The sequence below is a fragment of the Sparus aurata genome, chromosome 10, assembly GCF_900880675.1.
Source record: "Sparus aurata chromosome 10, fSpaAur1.1, whole genome shotgun sequence".
In the NCBI taxonomy this organism is placed as follows: domain Eukaryota; kingdom Metazoa; phylum Chordata; class Actinopteri; order Spariformes; family Sparidae; genus Sparus; species Sparus aurata.
Genome location: NC_044196.1, coordinates 6,274,597 through 6,292,706, shown reverse-complemented (window position 1 = coordinate 6,292,706; position 18,110 = coordinate 6,274,597). Strand labels below are relative to the sequence as shown.

Below are 18,110 nucleotides of genomic sequence, written 5' to 3'. Positions count from 1 at the left end.
GAAGCAGTGCAAGCTGTCATTTCTGTTTGAATACATCAGCCAGCTTCTTTTGATTTGTTCAGCATTGACTGAGACTCTGTTACAAAAGTCATGTTGACACTCTCCCATCTTTGTTTTTGGGAAATGTGTAACTGCTTTTTTATTTGAACTGGTCCTCTGTGAACTAACTCTCATCTCAGGTCTGTTGGTGCCTTTAGTCCTGATGCTGTGTCACTGGGCTGCTGCTGGTGAAATATGTTAAAGTGCATCTGAAGAGAGAATAGAAGTATATGTGACCACTGCATGTTATATATTAATTCATTTAAAAAACTAAAAAACCCGAAAAACAGACGCTTGGAGTGTGCTATACATAGACTAATATGAATGATATGGGAAAGCTAAGGTGTGGAATATTAACAGTAATAGACTTTAACTGCATTTTAACACAGATGTAAACTTTAACAAACAAACAACACAATAAACCAAAGGTTTAGAACTAAGTTACCCTATTACAGAGGGGAAAAAACTAATGGAAAACTAATAGCATTTAACTGACTTACAAGCAGGAAAGACACCTGTAATAACACCTGAACAGGTCTAATGTTAACTTTCCAAAAGTCCCTGATGAATTGAAGGTGGACTAACATTAACACATCGACTCAGCTATGTATTGATTATTAAACGATGCTGCTATCGTCCGAAGTAAGCTAGCAAGCTAACACTCTGCTCCCACAACGATGTAGTTAACCTTTAAACTATTCATTTCCTTACGCTTCATCACATTGACGTGACTGTACCTGTATCTTCTTCACGTCTTCCTCTTCTTTCCTTTTTTTCCTTCACTGGGTGGCAGATGCTTTCAGTCTTTTGGACCTTGTGGTTTGGACCTACAGTATCATTAATCTCTCTGGGTCTTGGGGTCTCGGTCCGGTCAGATTCAGGCAGCTCGCCTCTCGACCCGCCCCCCTCACAGAGGACAGGTACAGACCCCGCCCCCCTCACAGAGGACAGGTACAGACCCCGCCCCCCTCACAGACGACAGGTACAGTGCACTGAGCCAGGAACCAGAAAAAAGGCTTCTGCGTAATTTAATAGTCTTTGCTATGACGTTATGTTGTGTGCTTATACAAAATAACAGTACTATTGGCACTGGTAATTATTATTTTTTTTTTATATATCACCTCCCCCCCCCCCCCCCCCCCCCCCCCCCGTTTTCGGCGCCCCCCTTGGATGACGGCGCCCGCATTTGCATATCGCCTATGCGCAGGACCGGCTCTGAATCCAAACGTGACTTTGACTTTACTGTCCAACACTTGTACAGTTAGATAAAAAAACAAAAAAAAAAACAGAATCACTCAGAGTCCTTCACTGCGTCTTTTCACTCAGTCTCACTTCACTTTCACTTTCACTTTCGATCGTGACACATCACATCATCACAGCATCACTGGCACAATATCACAATATCGCATGAACAGATGTGATACCACATCACATTCATCATGTGAGTAAAAGGTGAAGATGAAAGTGATCTTACCTGCAGCCTCTGAACACATACAGTACTCAGTGTGTAACCATGAAAACGTGTCCACACCTGTTTGTCCCCTGCAGGACTCACTGCACTGTGTGAACGGAGGGGAGGTGGGGAGGGGCTCTGATCTGTGGTCAGCTGATAGAAACGAGTCAGTGTTGCTTTAAGAACACATGATCAGGATGTTCACTGTGTTCATGTGATTAATGTGAGGAAACAAGAGCAGCTTCAACACAGCAGATCACAGAGAGAGAGACTTCTGATATCACACTGTAATGTCGTCAGTGATGATTTATGAAACATCTGAGAGATTCTTCTTCTTCTTCTTCTTTTTCTTCTTCTTTCTTCCTCTACAAACAGCGCCGTCGCTCCCACCACGTGCAACTGATGGGGCACTGAAAACATCATTATGAAAAATCCTCATAGTCATAATAATTTTAATGCCGATATTATTTCACTATATATTACGCACATTTTAGGCATGTATATCACAAAACAGGCAGAACAGCAGATATATATAATTAATAAAAAAGTAAAGATGGTGCCCCCCCAATAAAAAAAACCACACACACTCATGTTCCCAGCTCCCTGTGGGTGCCCCTCCTCTATCTCAGGGGTCTGTTGGATTGCACCTGACTAAGTTTGACAGCAGCTTCTTTGGAAATGGCCCCGAAAACACAGCAGGAGCAGAGACAAGAAAGAAGAAGCTGTGAGATGATGTCCGCGCATCACTTGCTGGTAAGTCCATGTTTAATCATTCATGTGCTGCTAATGTGATGGTTTTCCCAGCATACACCTCAAACTGGCTGACGTTATTGTGACGTTAGCAAACTCAAATATATTAGAACTTATGGTCAGGCTAAATTGAGATTTTACTGTTAAACATTAACTATGCATTTTACAAGTGACTGACGCCAGCCAGCTGTTACTTTACTTTAGATATTGAGCAGTACTTTATGGTTTATTTTGACGTGACAGTGGTCAATACTTTCCCAGTAACAGTTAGCAGTCAGTGCACAAGGTAGGCTAAGAATTCCTCTCGCTTCAGATCATTTGTTACTGTGTAGCACACGGGTGCAGATCCTGGGGGGAACACGTCAATTTCTGAGAAACATGAAGTGTCCCTGTGAGGGACCAGCGCGGTCTCCCCACGAAAAGGGGATCAGGGCAAGCCAGACTCAGATGGTGGAAGTGGAAAACAGAGCCAGCAAGCGTCAAGTGCCAAAAAAAACCAGGCTTTTTATTTTACCCAAAAATAACCCAGTAAACAAACATACATACATATATACATACATACTTTGAGGACAACGTCAGGCAAACCAAAAATGGCCGGAACATAGCCTCACACCAGGCTACTTCCACTCAGAGCCCCAGAGAGCTGAATGAAGCTCCTTTAAATATGGCAGCCTGCTAAGCCCAATTGGGGCAAACCATCAATGAGGGGGAACACCAAAACCATAGTGGTCCACCCCTGACCTTATATACATAAATATATCCCACAACAATCAATACCAAATCCCCTTGTGACACAGACAATATTTCACCTGACAAACAACAATCTCTGCATAATGATCACACAAGCCAATATACAATAACAAAACAAACACCCCTGAGCGACATGGGCTATGCCCCCCTTGCCCCTCGCTCGATAAAGACCGCCCCTGCAGCGGCGCGCGCTTCCGCCGAGGAGCAGTGGATCCAGACCGGGAGTGGAGGTGAATATGATGAGTGTATGTGAACGTCTGCAGGACCAGAGTTTTTACCAGTGAACAGATGAAGTGCGGGACGAGTAGTGGGTACCTCACTACACGGCAGGATGATAGAGAAGAGTGAAAAACTGTCACAGGTGAGTTGTAGGTGTGATGAATGCGAGCCGCAGCGCACTGCGTTCCCGACGCCGGTCCTGACTCACGCCACATACGATAACCCCACGCGGCCCAATACACACATATCATTACCGTACACATCAACATAACATTCTCAAAGAGCCCTTCGCATCATATGCGGGAGTGTGTGCGGGTGTAGGAGTGTGCGTGTATGTGTGTACAAAGGTCCGAGAAAAGTCTCTCTTCGCTCCCTCGTGGGCCACGCCACACATCGGCGTTTCCCCCGAGGAGACCGTGAGAAGGGGGGGGGGGGGTGCTCACCTTCTCACAGTCCCCCCCCAATAGAAATACCATAAAGTATTCAAAATTGAACAAATGTATTTTTAGACTTCACCTTCCTCACATTTTAGATTCACTTCAAAGAAGAAATGATTGAAATGGTCAAACAAATAATGCTTGACAGATATATTTCTGACTATCTCTGCTCTCCTCCACTACAATGCAAATGAATGGGTAGTTTCTTACATTATCTTATATGTTACATATTGTGCTCTTAGAACTGGTTTTTTTTTATAACTGTTTACCAGCATAACTGGCATTGTAAAAACAATGAGGACTTACTTATGAACGAAATTACTTAAATCATTACACACTGTCCCTTTAAAATTATGATTTACTAATATAACAGTTAACCTCTCCGCACCCACCCGCCCGCCGACGGGCGATTTCAGATAAATGACTGTATGTCTACACTGCGCAGTGACGTATCCCGCTTCAACTTTCATCAATATGGACATACTATACGTCGTTAGAAAGGGGAGAATCTCCGCAATTCATTCATCCAGTTGATTTTGCAGAAATCATGAGCACCAAACCATAAATCATTGATATTCACCAGCATGGTAAACGTGAGACACAAGAAACACACGGCGACTCCCTACCTTTGAAGCGGCCGTAAAGCCATAATATGTGTCCATTCCTCAATTATCTATATTCCAGTTGTCCGTAAGAATCCACTGATCAAAAGCATAAAAATGGTTTTTCATAAAATTATTCCAGCTTGTGAATATCGTCCTGTAAAGTCCATTTGTTTACCGTCTGCCAACTATGTCCGGCAAATAAAGTTCATACTTTACCGGCCGCACCGAAATGTTTTCTAGTTCCTGTATGGTGATGTTGGGTATGCTTGTTTTCATCACTTTGCTGGCTACAAAATAAAAGTGTCCCCATCTTTTTCTGTTCAGTTTTCACCCCAGCAGAGCCCCTGAAGTAGATTGAGCGCTGCCTGTTTGAAGGACCAATAGACTTTGTTTACTGTTTTTCGCTGCCTTAGTATAGGAATAGCGTATTGGCTATCGACATGTCAATCACTCAGGCTTCTAGCCAATTATTTTACCTTTCTAATGAGGGCAGGCGTGCCCAGGTCAGGTATTTATGAGCCGAGGGGTTTCCGTGCGTCTGGCGACTTGTGGGCGGATTTTACGCAGCAGACGCATGGTGAAGAGACGCAGCAGACGCATGGTGAAGAGACGCAGCAAACATTTACATTTCTTCGTCGGCATTTTCATAGTTTACAATGGCGAAAGCCAGGAAGAAATCCAAATATATCCGAGAAGATGACCAGGAATGGACTATAGCATCATCTGATGAGAGTCAAGACAGTGAGTATGACTCTGAGAGAGAGGAGATGTTCGCTCAGGGACTTGACGACATCTTAGATCGGTGAGTAACGTTATCTTTGATCATGTTTTATTTATTTATTTAGCCATGAGTGAAATTTGAATGAAAGTTAGTGGGTGGGGTTTTTTTTATGATTACAGTGAACAGTACAGTATACATTAGCATGTCACAAATGATGCTAAATGGTTAGCGCCCCAGGGCCTAATTAGCCTTGCTAAGCCTAGCAAACTAGCTAGCTACTCAACTACTCAACTAAAGTTATGTAATCCTTGTAATCCTATTCTATAATGTCAGGGTTTTCCCTGCCATTATACGGCTTAGGCACCGTCCCCAGACGGTGGAACAGCGGCGCTATACCGCTAGGTCAGCGGCGCTATACTCCGCGCGTGACGGTGACGAGCGTCCGTCCGTCCCCCGGCTGACGGCGATGAGCGTCCGTCCGTCCCCCGGCTGACGGAGTTGGTGACCGTCTGTCCGTGTCTCTTCCCCCCCCCCCCCGGACAGACGTCGACGAGCGTTCGCGAGCGCACCCCCCCCCCCCCCACGGACAGACGGTGCGCTGGGGTTTCTGGGGAGAACCCTGAATGTAATTCATTTTGGCCCTCTAATTCCCTTTTATTTAGATGTTTTTTTTATCAAGCTTGTAAACAAATTGAACTAGATCTTTTTCACTGACCAGACACTGGGAATATTCCCCCAATTCAATTATTCTGTTTATGTACAGTTATTTCCCTGAAGTTTCTGTGTAATATTTATAATATCATATCCGTGTTTATTTGTTTCCTATGTAAATAACACCCCATTGAAATGCATTTATATATTCTGTCATTATATTTGGTAACATTTGTGCATTGCATTGTGTTTTGTAGGTCACAGTCTGACAGTGACGTGGATTGGGAGCCTCAAAGTAGGACACTCAGAAGCCAAACCCCATCTCCTGCTGAGGGTGGTCGGCAGAAGCGGCAACGATCCTCCTCTGCATCCACCAGTGCTACCTCCCCCGCTGCATCTTTCACTGCCCCCTCTGGCTCAGGGGACGCTGCAGCTTCTACACCAACTGCTGGACGTTCCCGTGCTGCCAGACGTGCCCGGGGGAGGGGCAGAAGAGGAGGATCCTCCAGAGCACCTAGCTCCCACACGGAGGAACAACAGTGGCATGATGTGGGGGATGACGACGTTGAGCCTGCTCAAGTTGCCTTCATGCCGGTGAGACAGCCCGGACCACAGCAGGAGACCAGAGTGGCAACCAGTCCACTGCAGTTTTTCAGACTGTTTTTCACCGACGCAGTGCTTGGGACTTTGATGGCAAACACTAATGCCTATGGAGCAAAGAGGCATGAAGGGAAAAAAGAGGTCTGGCATAACATTGGCGTAGATGACATTTTTTCTTACCTTGCCATGGTAATATACATGGGGATGGTCAAGTGCCCTACGCTGGTGGATTACTGGAAAGGGTCCCGCCTCTATAGCCTTCCATTCCCCCCCTCTGTGATGTCCCGAAATAAATTTCTCAGGATTTCTCGTGCTCTCCACATGAGTGACATCACAGCAGATGAGGAGAATACAGCTAAGAGGGGGACACAAGCTTATGACCGCCTGGGCAAGATCAAGCCCCTTTACAGCCAAATTGTCAAAGCCTGCAAAGCCCACTTCCAGCCAGAGCAACACATTGCAATTGATGAAAGGATGGTTGCATCAAAGGCCAGAATCTCCATAAAGCAGTACATCAGGAACAAGCCCACTAAGTGGGGATACAAACTGTTTGTTTTGGCAGATTCTGGGACTGGCTACACGTGGAATTTTTTTGTTTATGAGGGGAAGTCACCTAGCGCTGGAAAGGGACTGAGCTATGACTCTGTCATGTACCTCATGGACTTTGATTCCCTTGGTACAGGTTATCAGCTTTATGTTGATAACTTTTACACAAGCTCCCAACTTTTTCTGGACCTGCTAAAGAAGAAGACAGGGGCTTGTGGTACCATCCGCACAAACCGGGTTGGTTTCCCCAAGACCACCATCAATGACTTCACCAGGGGCACTCCTCGGGGGACAATCAAGTGGATCAGGGACAGCGAACTCCTTTTTGTGAAATGGATGGACACTAGAGAGGTTGTCATGTGTTCCACCATTCACAAGGCATTCACTGGTGATACAACCCGAAGGAGAGTGAAGACAGCTGGACAGTGGGCGGCGATCGATGTCCCCATTCCAGCACCGGTCAAGGACTATAACCAGCACATGGGGGGGGTTGACCTGTCGGATGCACTCATTGGGTACTACAGTGCCACACACAAGACAATGAAATGGTACAAGACATTGTTCTATCACTTTTTGGACATTGCGGTTGTGAACGCTCACATCCTGTACCAGCAGTGTCAGAGGGGGCAGTCCATGACGCAGAAGGAGTTCCGCCAGGCCCTTATTGAGGAGCTTGCAGACCAAGGACCTGCGTCAACGTCCCAGCCATCCACCTCAAGTTGCACTGCACCCCCAAACCCAGCAGCATCCCACAAGCCGCATTATTTCAAAGAGGGGCATAATGTGGCTAAGCGGGATGCAGGCAGTGTCGGCAGACGCCTTTGCACGCTCTGCCACAAAAAAACACCCGTTGGCTGTTCTACATGTGGTGTTCCCTTGTGTTTTGTTGCCACAAGGGACTGTTACAATGAGTGGCACACAAAACATGGGTTGTAGAATGGCCCACAATGTCCACTTACGTCAGTTATGCCCATGTACAGTTGTATATACTTCATTTTTGTAGATTATTTTGTTTTTTATACATTTCCCTCTACTTTTGCAGGGTTCTCCCCAGACGGTGGAACAGCGGCGCTGCGCCGCTATACTCCGCGCGACGGTGACGAGCGTCCGTCTGTCCCCCGGCTGACGGCGATGAGCGTCCATCCGTCCCCCAGCTGACGAAGTTGATGACCGTCTGTCCGTCCGTCCGTGTCTTCCCCCCGGGACTGACGTTGACGAGCGTTCGTTATACATACAGTAATAGTGTATTGATGGATAATAAAATCCTTATTTGAAATTCAGTTCAGTATAGTCTGTCATTTTTGTATAATGGTAACTATTCTGTAGTGTCTTGTCACATGACAATATCTCAATATGGCCACCTAGAAGTGTGTGGAAACCCCTCCAACCACCCATCAAATGAATGTGTGAATAAATTATGTTTTGAATCATGGAGAAAGGTTTTATAGTCACCAAAATGCTTCAGTAATGTTTCCAGTGTCACAGAAGTGAGTAACAGCATTTGGCACAATTTGGCCATTTGGAGACGTTTTGGAGAGGTTCGTGGACGCCAGTGACACCACAAACTAAAACCTCCATAACTCCCATAAGGGTAGGTCTAGCAGTCTAAAATTTCACCCAGGTGTAGTTGACAAGATGAGGAAGGTATGTGCTATATTGCCATATGCCTTACATAAAGCACATCCTAGTTATTGTTATTCAAATATGACCTATTATTTTCGAAGACAAAAAAAATGTTTTAGAGCCATGTTTGAACTGATGTCATTTTGGTTGTGTGTATGGTACATGCTAAATAAACATATTCACAGAAACTAGAGGTTGTCAGCTTTCAAATGGCGTATCATACATCCATCTCGGACTTGTAGTTCTTGTGTTATCAGCTTTTCCATTTGGGTATGCTAAATAGGTGAAGTTACTGAAAATAGGTGGGTGCGAACAGGTTAAGTAGGCAGTGACATGCGCTGTTTGCTGTTTAGGACAAATAAACAAGAAAGTTAAGTACAATAAATGATTCCCTGTGCAGTACTTTTTGAATGATATGGCGAGCCTCTATGAAGTTGTGATTTATGGTGGCATGATATGAGTTGCATGCGGGCAAATTGTGTCTCCCCCAATCCTGACATCGGATCTGCACCCCTGGTGTAGCGTGTGATTTATAGTCTTTAGCCAGACATTCAGCAAAGTTTACCTAGCATAGTGTCATTTGAGAACGCATATTTTCACCTTTGCAATGCATAACAAACCCACCACCATCTTTAGGATTGTCATTCAGTAGGATTCAGCAGAATGTAGGCTACAGTCTCTCACACACATCAGGTGAGGTGTCAGATGTGCAGTGGGACAGAAAATGTCTCTTGATGATGTGAAGTCTGAAGAAGTCAGACTTTTAGTGTTACTGCTACAGCTAGCTTAGCTACAGCTGAATTGACAGAAGCTACATGACAAAATGAACTGGTGTTTCAACTGCATTTATGTCAGGATGCAACAGCATGGACGACATCTGACGGTGAAATAGAAACATGTTTTGTAGTAGACAAAATGCTCTCATAACCATATTTAAGTTGTATTCAGATAAATGGTCAAATAATCTTTAAGATAGTCTTGTGTAAGGTGTATCATTTTGCTGTTATTCCTGCAGGTAAGATATGAATATAAACATTCATTATGAATGATATAAAGCAAACATTATTGCAATATTGCAACTCCATCTATTATGCTTTTTATGTTAGATTTATCAAATAGTTGATGGACAAGTAATAAAGGGGCAGAGCTGCTTGGCTGCAGGCTTTGTAAATGTTTATAACTGTTTTCGGTATAAGATTCTTTGTTTTAATATTTTGTCTCTTTCTACACTGATCCTTTTTCTTCGTGTTTCTAAATGAATGCAGGGTCAGTGCTGAGATAGTACAAGGAAGAGCAGGTGGCCAAGAGGAAGATACAGATGATGAGCAACCATCTACAAGCAGTTCAGGCACACATCAACTCCAGCTGGCCAGCAGGTCTGTAGAATCCACAACAGTACCAAGCCCTGATCAACCACCTCAACCAGCAGTTTAGGGACAGACACACAGCAGAGAACCACCTCTGAAAGCACAAGTCCTGTCATTGAGAGTCCATCAGCAGGTGGCAATGTAGAGACCTGTATGACCTGTTCTGTGTTCTGTGTTTACAAAGCTGATTTTCCTTTTTCGATTTATTGTTCTTGAGTGTTACATTGTGATGCTGCTAATGTGTTATTGGTATTGAGTTATATGTTTGGCAGTAAAAAGTTAAACTGGCAAAAACAAATCATAAAGGAGTTATGCTTAGGGCACCAACATGGCTAACAGCAGCACTGTCTACAAACACTCTGCTCTGATGAAAACTTGTACATAAGAGTCAATCTGGTATTAAATGTACTTCAGTATAAAGTAGACAACACCTATATTTACATGTTTATTATCAGACACAATGTTCAGCTGTTTTCTGATTATTAGCATTTCAATAACATGTATTAACACGTTAATAGGACCATTAGATATGAAATATGGAGCAACGTGTCACATGAACATGAGAATCAAATGTGAATGTAGATCGTTAAAGATCATGTAATGTACAGCAGCTCTGAGAGAGTATAGAGTAGTAGTAGAGTTATAAAGTATATTTATTCATATACACACAAACATTGACATGTGTAATGATGTAATATAATGTGAAATAACTTGAGATAGTTTGAAAGTACAGTTGATGGCACATGACATTATAGAAACAGCGTAAAACGGCTCAATATCAAATATTAGCAGTAAAAAAAATAAAAAGTAGAAGTCAGCTGTGATGTTTGTGTCTTTACCAAGATGGATATTAAACTACAGACGAGAATTAGAGTTCTGACTTTTTCAGAAACCTAAAAACCAAACGGTACCATGACAGCAGCAGCACTGACACAACAGACAGGACTGTTTAACAGCAACACAACTCAAACACAACACATGCAGTCCAGAGTTCAGTCAGAGTCAGACCATGATCACACTGACAAACTGACAAATGTCCACAACTAAACATCTACTGCACTTTACATCCATCTTAATTCTGATTCTTCTGCATCTCCAGCTCCTTTAATTTCATAATTAGAGGACTTCTTTTTCATCTTATTGTTACGTAATCAGTCATTTCAATTAAAAGTCACTGACACATACATTTCCAAATTGAATTGAAGCTTCCTGATGATCAGTTTGTTAGTCAATCTCAGTGTGGAGATTTCTTTCTGAAAAACTGCAACAATGAGAAGTTATTTCAGTGCATCTGCAGCAGCACGGTGGTCAGTATACATGCTGCAGGTGAAGCTACACTGATGATCTGTGGCTCTCCCTCCACACAGGAAATAGCACTTTGTTGTATTGTATGATCCACTAAAAGAATATATAGACTGTTAGCCAGTGACTCCTAAAACAACATATATTGGATTAAAGCATAGCTGCTGCAGGTGTACCATCATTTAATGCTCGGAGACTGATTAGGCTAATAAAATCCTTTAGTTTTGGTTCAAATCACTGCATTACTTATTACTTACTTATATATGATTTCAGTTATGAATGCACCTACATTACATGCATAAACACATAACTTTGCTATGTCAGTAATATATCCATCCCTGAGCTCCTGTGTTGACTTTCCGACTCTTTATACAACATTGCCTGATGTAATAATGACCACAGCCACTGGAGGTTGACCTCAAAGAAGAAATGTCAATATGGTTCGTAATAAGCTGCTTTCAATGTACATGGTTGTTTTTGTGGTGAGGACAGGCTGCTTCATTCACTTATTTCATTCTTTAACCATTTTAAAATATGTGATTTTATCAAAAAGATTTTATGTCATTTTTGCTTTTCAATTTTCAGGTTTATTTTTACTTTTGGCTTTTGGGTTACATTTACATTTATGTTTCACTCATGGTTTTAATGCTCCTCAGGTGTCTTTAATATCTAAATCTGAAAACACACAGAATCATCTTCAGAATCAACAGAACAATTAGTGACAATTAGTCTCCACACAGCGAACTGCAGACTATACAAAGAATTAAAAAATACAACCGTAAATACAAAATATTTTAATTTATGTAAAAACATACATTGAAAAATATGTTATATCTCATTATGCAGAAAAATGCATCAGGTCACTCTAAATTGAAAAGTTGAATTACAAACAATGTAAAACATAAAAAACTTGAATGACATACGTTACTGGCCCGAATATAGGAGGACCCTGATTATAAGACGACCCCTCTCTTCAAGACTAATCTTCAGAAAAAGACTCTGATAACCAGGAATTTGTTTCTCAATAACAAACTCACATACTCCCCTGTCAATCTCTTGGAAGCGGCCGCTTAGAGAACCACAAACCACTTTTCTCTTACTGTCAGCGTTGTCAGACAGTCGTTTTGGACCCACCATCTTCGGACGTTACATTCCGTAACTCCATATTTCTTGGCTGGCTGACAGTTGTTTGGCGCCTCCGCTGCATTGATCACCATTATATTAAAATTAGCATCATAGTTCTGCCTCAGATGTCTGTTAACTTTCCCCACTTTTGATCCACTTTGCCACCAAGACAACTATAAGCATGTGTCAACGGTTAGACCCTGATTATAAGACGACCCCACTTTTTCCACATAATTTTAATCGAAAAAAACCTTGTCCTATATTCGGATCAATATGGTAATTACTGTAAATGTATATTTGTGTTTCAGGACATGAAGTTTTAATATAAATATTAAGTCCAGTAAAAAAAAAGCTCAAACATTTCACATTTTTAATATATATTCAATATTTGAGATTTCACAATGCAATAAGAAAGGCTGTGTCAGGGATATGTTCGCAGGGTTGTCTGCATGTATATGCTGCACATAAAACAACACAGGAGGGACAAACAGAACAACTACTATCAGATAACCACACAGTTTAATATAAGTGCAGTTGGATTCTCTCAGCAACAAGGTTGTCCTCCTGCAGATCTTTCCTTGAAGTCATGATGTCCATGAATGTGGCTGCTGAAGTCTTCCTGCACCGAGGGAAAGAAAACACACCGTTATTCAAAAGTAGCCACTTAATACCACACATGCTATATGCAACTTCATCTCAGATGTATCCAGTTAACAGACAGGTGGACCATGATGTTTGAGTTGGGGGCTGCAACGGTAACTGGTATTGACAACAGTAATGTTCAAAAGATGAATCACTGATATTTTGTTAATAACATTCTGATGATAGTATAACCCAGCTACTCTCTCTTGATGGTAGGTGGCAGCAAAGCACCTTAACACTGGTTGCTGACCGCCATGCAACAGAAAAAGAAGACAAATCTAACAGTGCTGCACAAAATCATGCTGAAACAACATTTATGGTTACATAGACTCTCTCCACCTCCATACACTGACAGAACAAATGATGTTCATCTGACAAAACAAAACAAAACACACAATTAATTACACTGAGATCAATGTGACTGAGAACTTTTTTTCCTTCTAAAGTTTTTTTTATCTACATTTCCATATATTGTGATAATATAGTTTCAAAAGAAAGTGAAATGAAAGCAGCTAAATCAATAAACAATGTTTCAGATATAAAATAAGGAATAAATAGAGAGAACCTCAGTATCATGTTCCATCTGCAGGCTTCTTCACATCTTTCTCAGCATCCTCCTTGAACTTCTCTGAGCTGGAAAAGAGAGATGAACAGAGATGAACAGAGACAACATAAGAGACATTTTGTTTTTCCAGGGCTTCATTTAGTGAAAGCAATAACCTGCTCTGAATGAAAACTAAGTTCTGATTGGCTGGAGGTTGTGATTTATCACCTTTTAATGTGCAAATAGTTTGGCTCAGCTTTCACTTGTTTACTTGGAGCACATTCATACTGTAAATATAAAAAGTACATTGAAAAGATCTTATTTTTACAATATTAATGTTAGAAAGACATTCCCTGTTACACTTGTTGCAGCTACAGTGGAACTTTAGTCCAGTTTCAGATATTTGGTGTCTCAGATTTGCCCTCATGGTTTGATCATCTGAGTAAAATGTAAAAAGATGAACCTCATCACCTCTCTCTCATTAAGACAATGTGATCAGTACATTAACATCTGATTGAGTTCTCAGCAGTGATGAACTGGATGATGTGAAAGTCTGTTCATGCACAGATAGTTTGGTTCATGTTTTGGATCAGTTCACCTTCAGTGAATATATAATGAGAACACTGTTGAGTGATAATGAGATTGTTCGTCTTCTTTCTTTCTTGTTCTGCAGCTTCTGTTGCTCCTCTGTCAGCTTCTTGCCATCAGCTAGTTTATCAGGTGGATCAGTGATCAGCAGAACATGTTCCAGTTGTTAGTGTGCAGCAGATCATCTCCTGGGGGTGAACAGTGGCTCTTTATACATTCTGCTCTTAAACTGCTGAAAACTACATCTGATATTGTTGTACTGTTCAGATAATATTCTGGTGTTGGTGGAAAATAACTACAAACATTTTAAAATCATGATAGAAATAAAAAAAAATAAACCTCATTTTTTAGCTTCTTCACTTGTTCTTCAGTGTTCCTTCTTTTTTTCTCCTCCTCCTTGAACTTGTTCTCCCACTGGAGGGAAACAGAGATCAAATTTAGTTTTATTCAGTACTCAGGATGTGAACTGAGCTCTGATTGGCTGAAGGTTTATTATCTGTTAATAATGTATCATATATATGCTTGTGTTTGCTTTGAGCACATTCATACTGTAATCTCTGATCAGAGTCTAATAAATGTTCAGATGTCTTTCAGCTATTGGTTACAGTGGAGTCCACCATGTCAACCAATTTGCTTTTCAAATCTTAGGCTTGCTTCTAGTATTAACTGTTGAGATACATTTATGTTTCAATCATGGTTTTAATCATCCACAGATGTGAGTTAACAAATTAACTTCATTAATATCACTAATGTGTGATTTGTTGTGTTATTTGTAAGATTTCAGTGATTTGATGCACTCTGGTGTGCTGAATGATTGGTTACAGCAACAAAAGTCTGGCCACACAGCAAACATATCAAAGAATGTACAAATACCATAATACAAAACATATTTTCTTTATTCACACTGTTACATTTTCCCAGAGAGAAAAACTTAAAGGACAGGGGTCGCAGGTCAGGACACTAACAAAACACTGCACAAATACAAATAGAAAACATATTTGGAATTTGTTATTTCTTAGCTGTCTTATTTCTCAAAGCAAACAAACATTGTGAAAGATGCACATCAGCTTCTTGAGAGAAATCAACTATTGATTTTGTCTCCACAGTTATGAAAAAGTAATGTTCTAAAGTGACGGTATGAATTGCATTACAAATACAAAATAATCTTCACTGTCAAGAAAAGAAACAACAGCTGTAAACATTTGTGTGTCGTCGCACTTAAAATTACACAAAATGTGAATATTCAGTCCAGTCAGCTGCATCTTGTCACATTTTGATTTTACATACAGTGTTTTTTCTTTTTTAAAATATATATTTGTTACAACTTAAAATCAGCATTCCTTTATTGTCCCACAAATGGGGAAATGTGTTTGCCACAGCAGCCAAAGGTCAGAATATTACAAAAAAACAAATAACAATAGTAAAAAATAGTAAAAGTATCAAACAATATAATTAAAAAGGTAAAAAAAATAGAATAGACAACTCGTAGTGTTGTAGGACCCAAAAGTGGTCAACGATGCATGCTGGAGTTGAGTGCAAAGAGTTTTTGTGTACTTCCCAAGTTATTTACAGTTGAGTCAGATACTCTGACTGGAAACCTGCAGTTTGTCTTCAGAGCTCCAGGTCCTTCAACACCAGGGCCCGTATTCACAAAGACTTTTATCTTAACGTAAGGAGTACTCCTAAATCGGACTAAAAGTTTTTATGTAGGAGTCGTTTCTTAAAAGTAATTCACAAACCCGCTGAGACCTACTTTTAGTTATGAAAACAGTGAACTCCTAAACTAGAAGTAACTCTCTGTTGCTATGGATGACGTCATTTTATAAGGACGCACTTAGAAGCGGTGACAACGGTGATTGGCTGTTGAGTGACAGGGCAGCCCATTGAAAAGTCATTTAGGCTACGCAGTGCATGAAGTGAAAATAAGGAAGTTGCCTGCAAGCCCATGACAAAGCCTATGGAAAGATATTGGATAAAGAAATGTGTTTATGATGAGAATTAAGTGCCCCCCCCCCCCCCCCCCACAACAAAAACGCTTCGGACAAAAACTACAAATTAGAAGATTCCGATGAAAAACGTGAATTGCCAATAAAAGCGGCATTTGCTCGAAAAGCTGCGTCAAACCACTCTCCATTAAAATTCGGGAATCGTGTGTTGATCCGGGCCATTTCGCAACAATGTCCAGTATATTGTAACATGCATCAAAGACAATTTGTGTATTGATGGAATGCAACTTTTTCCGATTGACAAAAGCCCTATTCACACGGGACTAGTATAACCTGGGGACCTCCAGTAATTTGTAATAATTGCGGAGGTCGTCTGTGATCTTAATCCCGTGTGAATCTGCCATGTCCATAATTTGTAAAGTAAAAATTCCACCGCAAATTACCTATCATATTTCACCAAACACAGAGGTCATGTGATAATATCAGTCCCGTGCGAATCGGCATCTCTGTGATTTGGGATCGTTTTTTGTTTTTCTTAAGGTTTTTTGTGTTTTCCACCTTTTTCCCGGTCGAGAATTATGGAGGCTGCGTTGGGAATTATAAATGAAAGTTTTGACAGCATTTTGGGTGCAAATTCAGGAGGCTCATCAGAAGAGCGAAATTTCGAAAGATGATTAGATGGATTAAATGCATGGCAGCATGCGGTAAGGAACATTTTTCCATCTTTCAACAGGCTCACCAGTTATTATATTAAAAATATCCATATATAACAGTTGTGCTGCTCCAGCAGGGGCTTCGGTGCGATCGACCCGGATGATAATGTCAGTAAATTCGAATTAAAACACAGACTTTGCTTATCCTGTGCGAATGCGCCGCACGAAACACGGACGTAGTGGGATAAATTCTAAATCACTTGAGGTCCCCAGGTAATACTAGTCCCGTGTGAGGAGCTGCATTTTCCCCGTAGCCAAATACCGGTGTGTATTTTAACTCTGGCGTTATTGGATTGTTTCGGTTGGTTGGGAACGTTATTGCGTCCCTCACCAACTCAACCACAACTTCAGTCCCTTCACGGTCCATCTGACATCGTTTTAATAATTCCCTGTCATTTAGCGTCTCCAAAACATTTGGCTGTGACCAGGTCTTAGCGAGTTAGGAGTCCTCTAGACTACTTCTAAGGTCTCCCAGACTTAGGTGCTACTTTTAGGCTTAAAATGTTTTGTGAATAACTCTTATTTTCAAAAATTAGGAGTCCTAAAGTTACGACTGACACGCCCATTATTTTTAGGAGTTGCTCCTAAATTCGCCTGTTAGGAGCTACTTTTAGCCTTAAGATTCTTTGTGAATACGGGCCCAGGTCAGCAGGAGGCTTATTCCTGTTGTTGGTCCTGCAGGAGGGAAATTCATTGTCAGATTTCTAGATTTCACCATTCTGTATGTAAGCAGAGTAAAATAGTCTATGGTTCCTCATTTACCTTTAAACAAACAAACAAACAAACATATTCTAAAACTTAAAGAGAACCTCGGTTTTGTGCTCATTCTTGAAGGTCTCTAGAGTTTTCTCCCTTTCCGACCGCTCCTCCTGCAGTTTCTTCTCCCACTAAGAGGAAAAAGAGTGATCAAGAGAAACAAGATGAGAGACATTATGTCATAGTTAGTCAGTAATTTAGTTCACATAGTATCCTGGTCTGAAGTTCTGATTGGCTGCAGGTTGTGAGGTTGTGTATTACTGTTTAATGTGCACATAGTGTGGCTCAGGTTAACCCTGTTTGCTGTGTGAAGACATTTATACTGTAAATATATAAAAACAACTGAACTGATGACATCATCATGTAATTAGAAAATAAGACCATTCAACTAAAACATGATGTATAATAAGTCATTCATGTCAGAAGGATTCCACAAAACAGTGTTTACCATGAAAAAGTCCATCAACAAAGTCTGATCTTTATCATCTTCATATTATCAATAGATTCAACATGAAAACTGTTTGTTTTACAGAGATCAGTTTGATCATCTGGTTCTACACGACCAGTATGAAGAAGATACAACAAGTCTGAAGAGGGAGGAAACATGAAGCTCAGTGATTCTGATCACCTGATCATTCAGTTCTCTCTGATCTCTCTCTGACTTCTTCTTCTCATCCTGCAGCTTCTCTTCCAGCTGGAATGGAGGAGAGATGAACTACGGTGCACTACAATG

At 41.2% G+C, this 18,110-nt stretch overlaps 1 protein-coding gene and 2 long non-coding RNA genes across 7 annotated transcripts in view; 1 reads left to right on the top strand and 2 right to left on the bottom strand.

Moving 5' to 3' along the window:
* LOC115589796 (butyrophilin subfamily 3 member A2-like) overlaps positions 1 to 1,819 on the bottom strand; it is a 69,940-nt gene extending 68,121 nt beyond the window's left edge. The window contains exon 1 of one of the 5 annotated variants that reach the window (XR_003985597.1): positions 1,514 to 1,812. Coding sequence is in view for 1 of the 5 variants with exons in the window: in XM_030430955.1 (XP_030286815.1) it covers positions 1,514 to 1,532 (19 nt within the window). In the remaining 4 variants the exon portion in view is untranslated. Of the gene's footprint in view, positions 1 to 1,513 lie in introns of all 5 variants that reach the window. The other 4 variants (XR_003985598.1, XR_003985599.1, XM_030430955.1 and 1 more) reach the window with 4 other exon arrangements.
* A 234-nt stretch (positions 1,820 to 2,053) lies between these two features.
* On the top strand, positions 2,054 to 18,022 carry LOC115589881 (uncharacterized). Its single transcript, XR_003985619.1, has 3 exons — positions 2,054 to 2,245; positions 9,660 to 9,770; positions 17,910 to 18,022. It is a non-coding gene; the product is annotated as an uncharacterized LOC115589881 (long non-coding RNA).
* On the bottom strand, positions 17,234 to 18,069 carry LOC115589896 (uncharacterized). The gene is made up of 3 exons (XR_003985633.1): positions 18,006 to 18,069; positions 17,431 to 17,508; positions 17,234 to 17,296 (listed from the first exon to the last, which is right to left on the bottom strand). It is a non-coding gene; the product is annotated as an uncharacterized LOC115589896 (long non-coding RNA).
* Between the last annotated feature and the right edge of the window lie 41 nt (positions 18,070 to 18,110).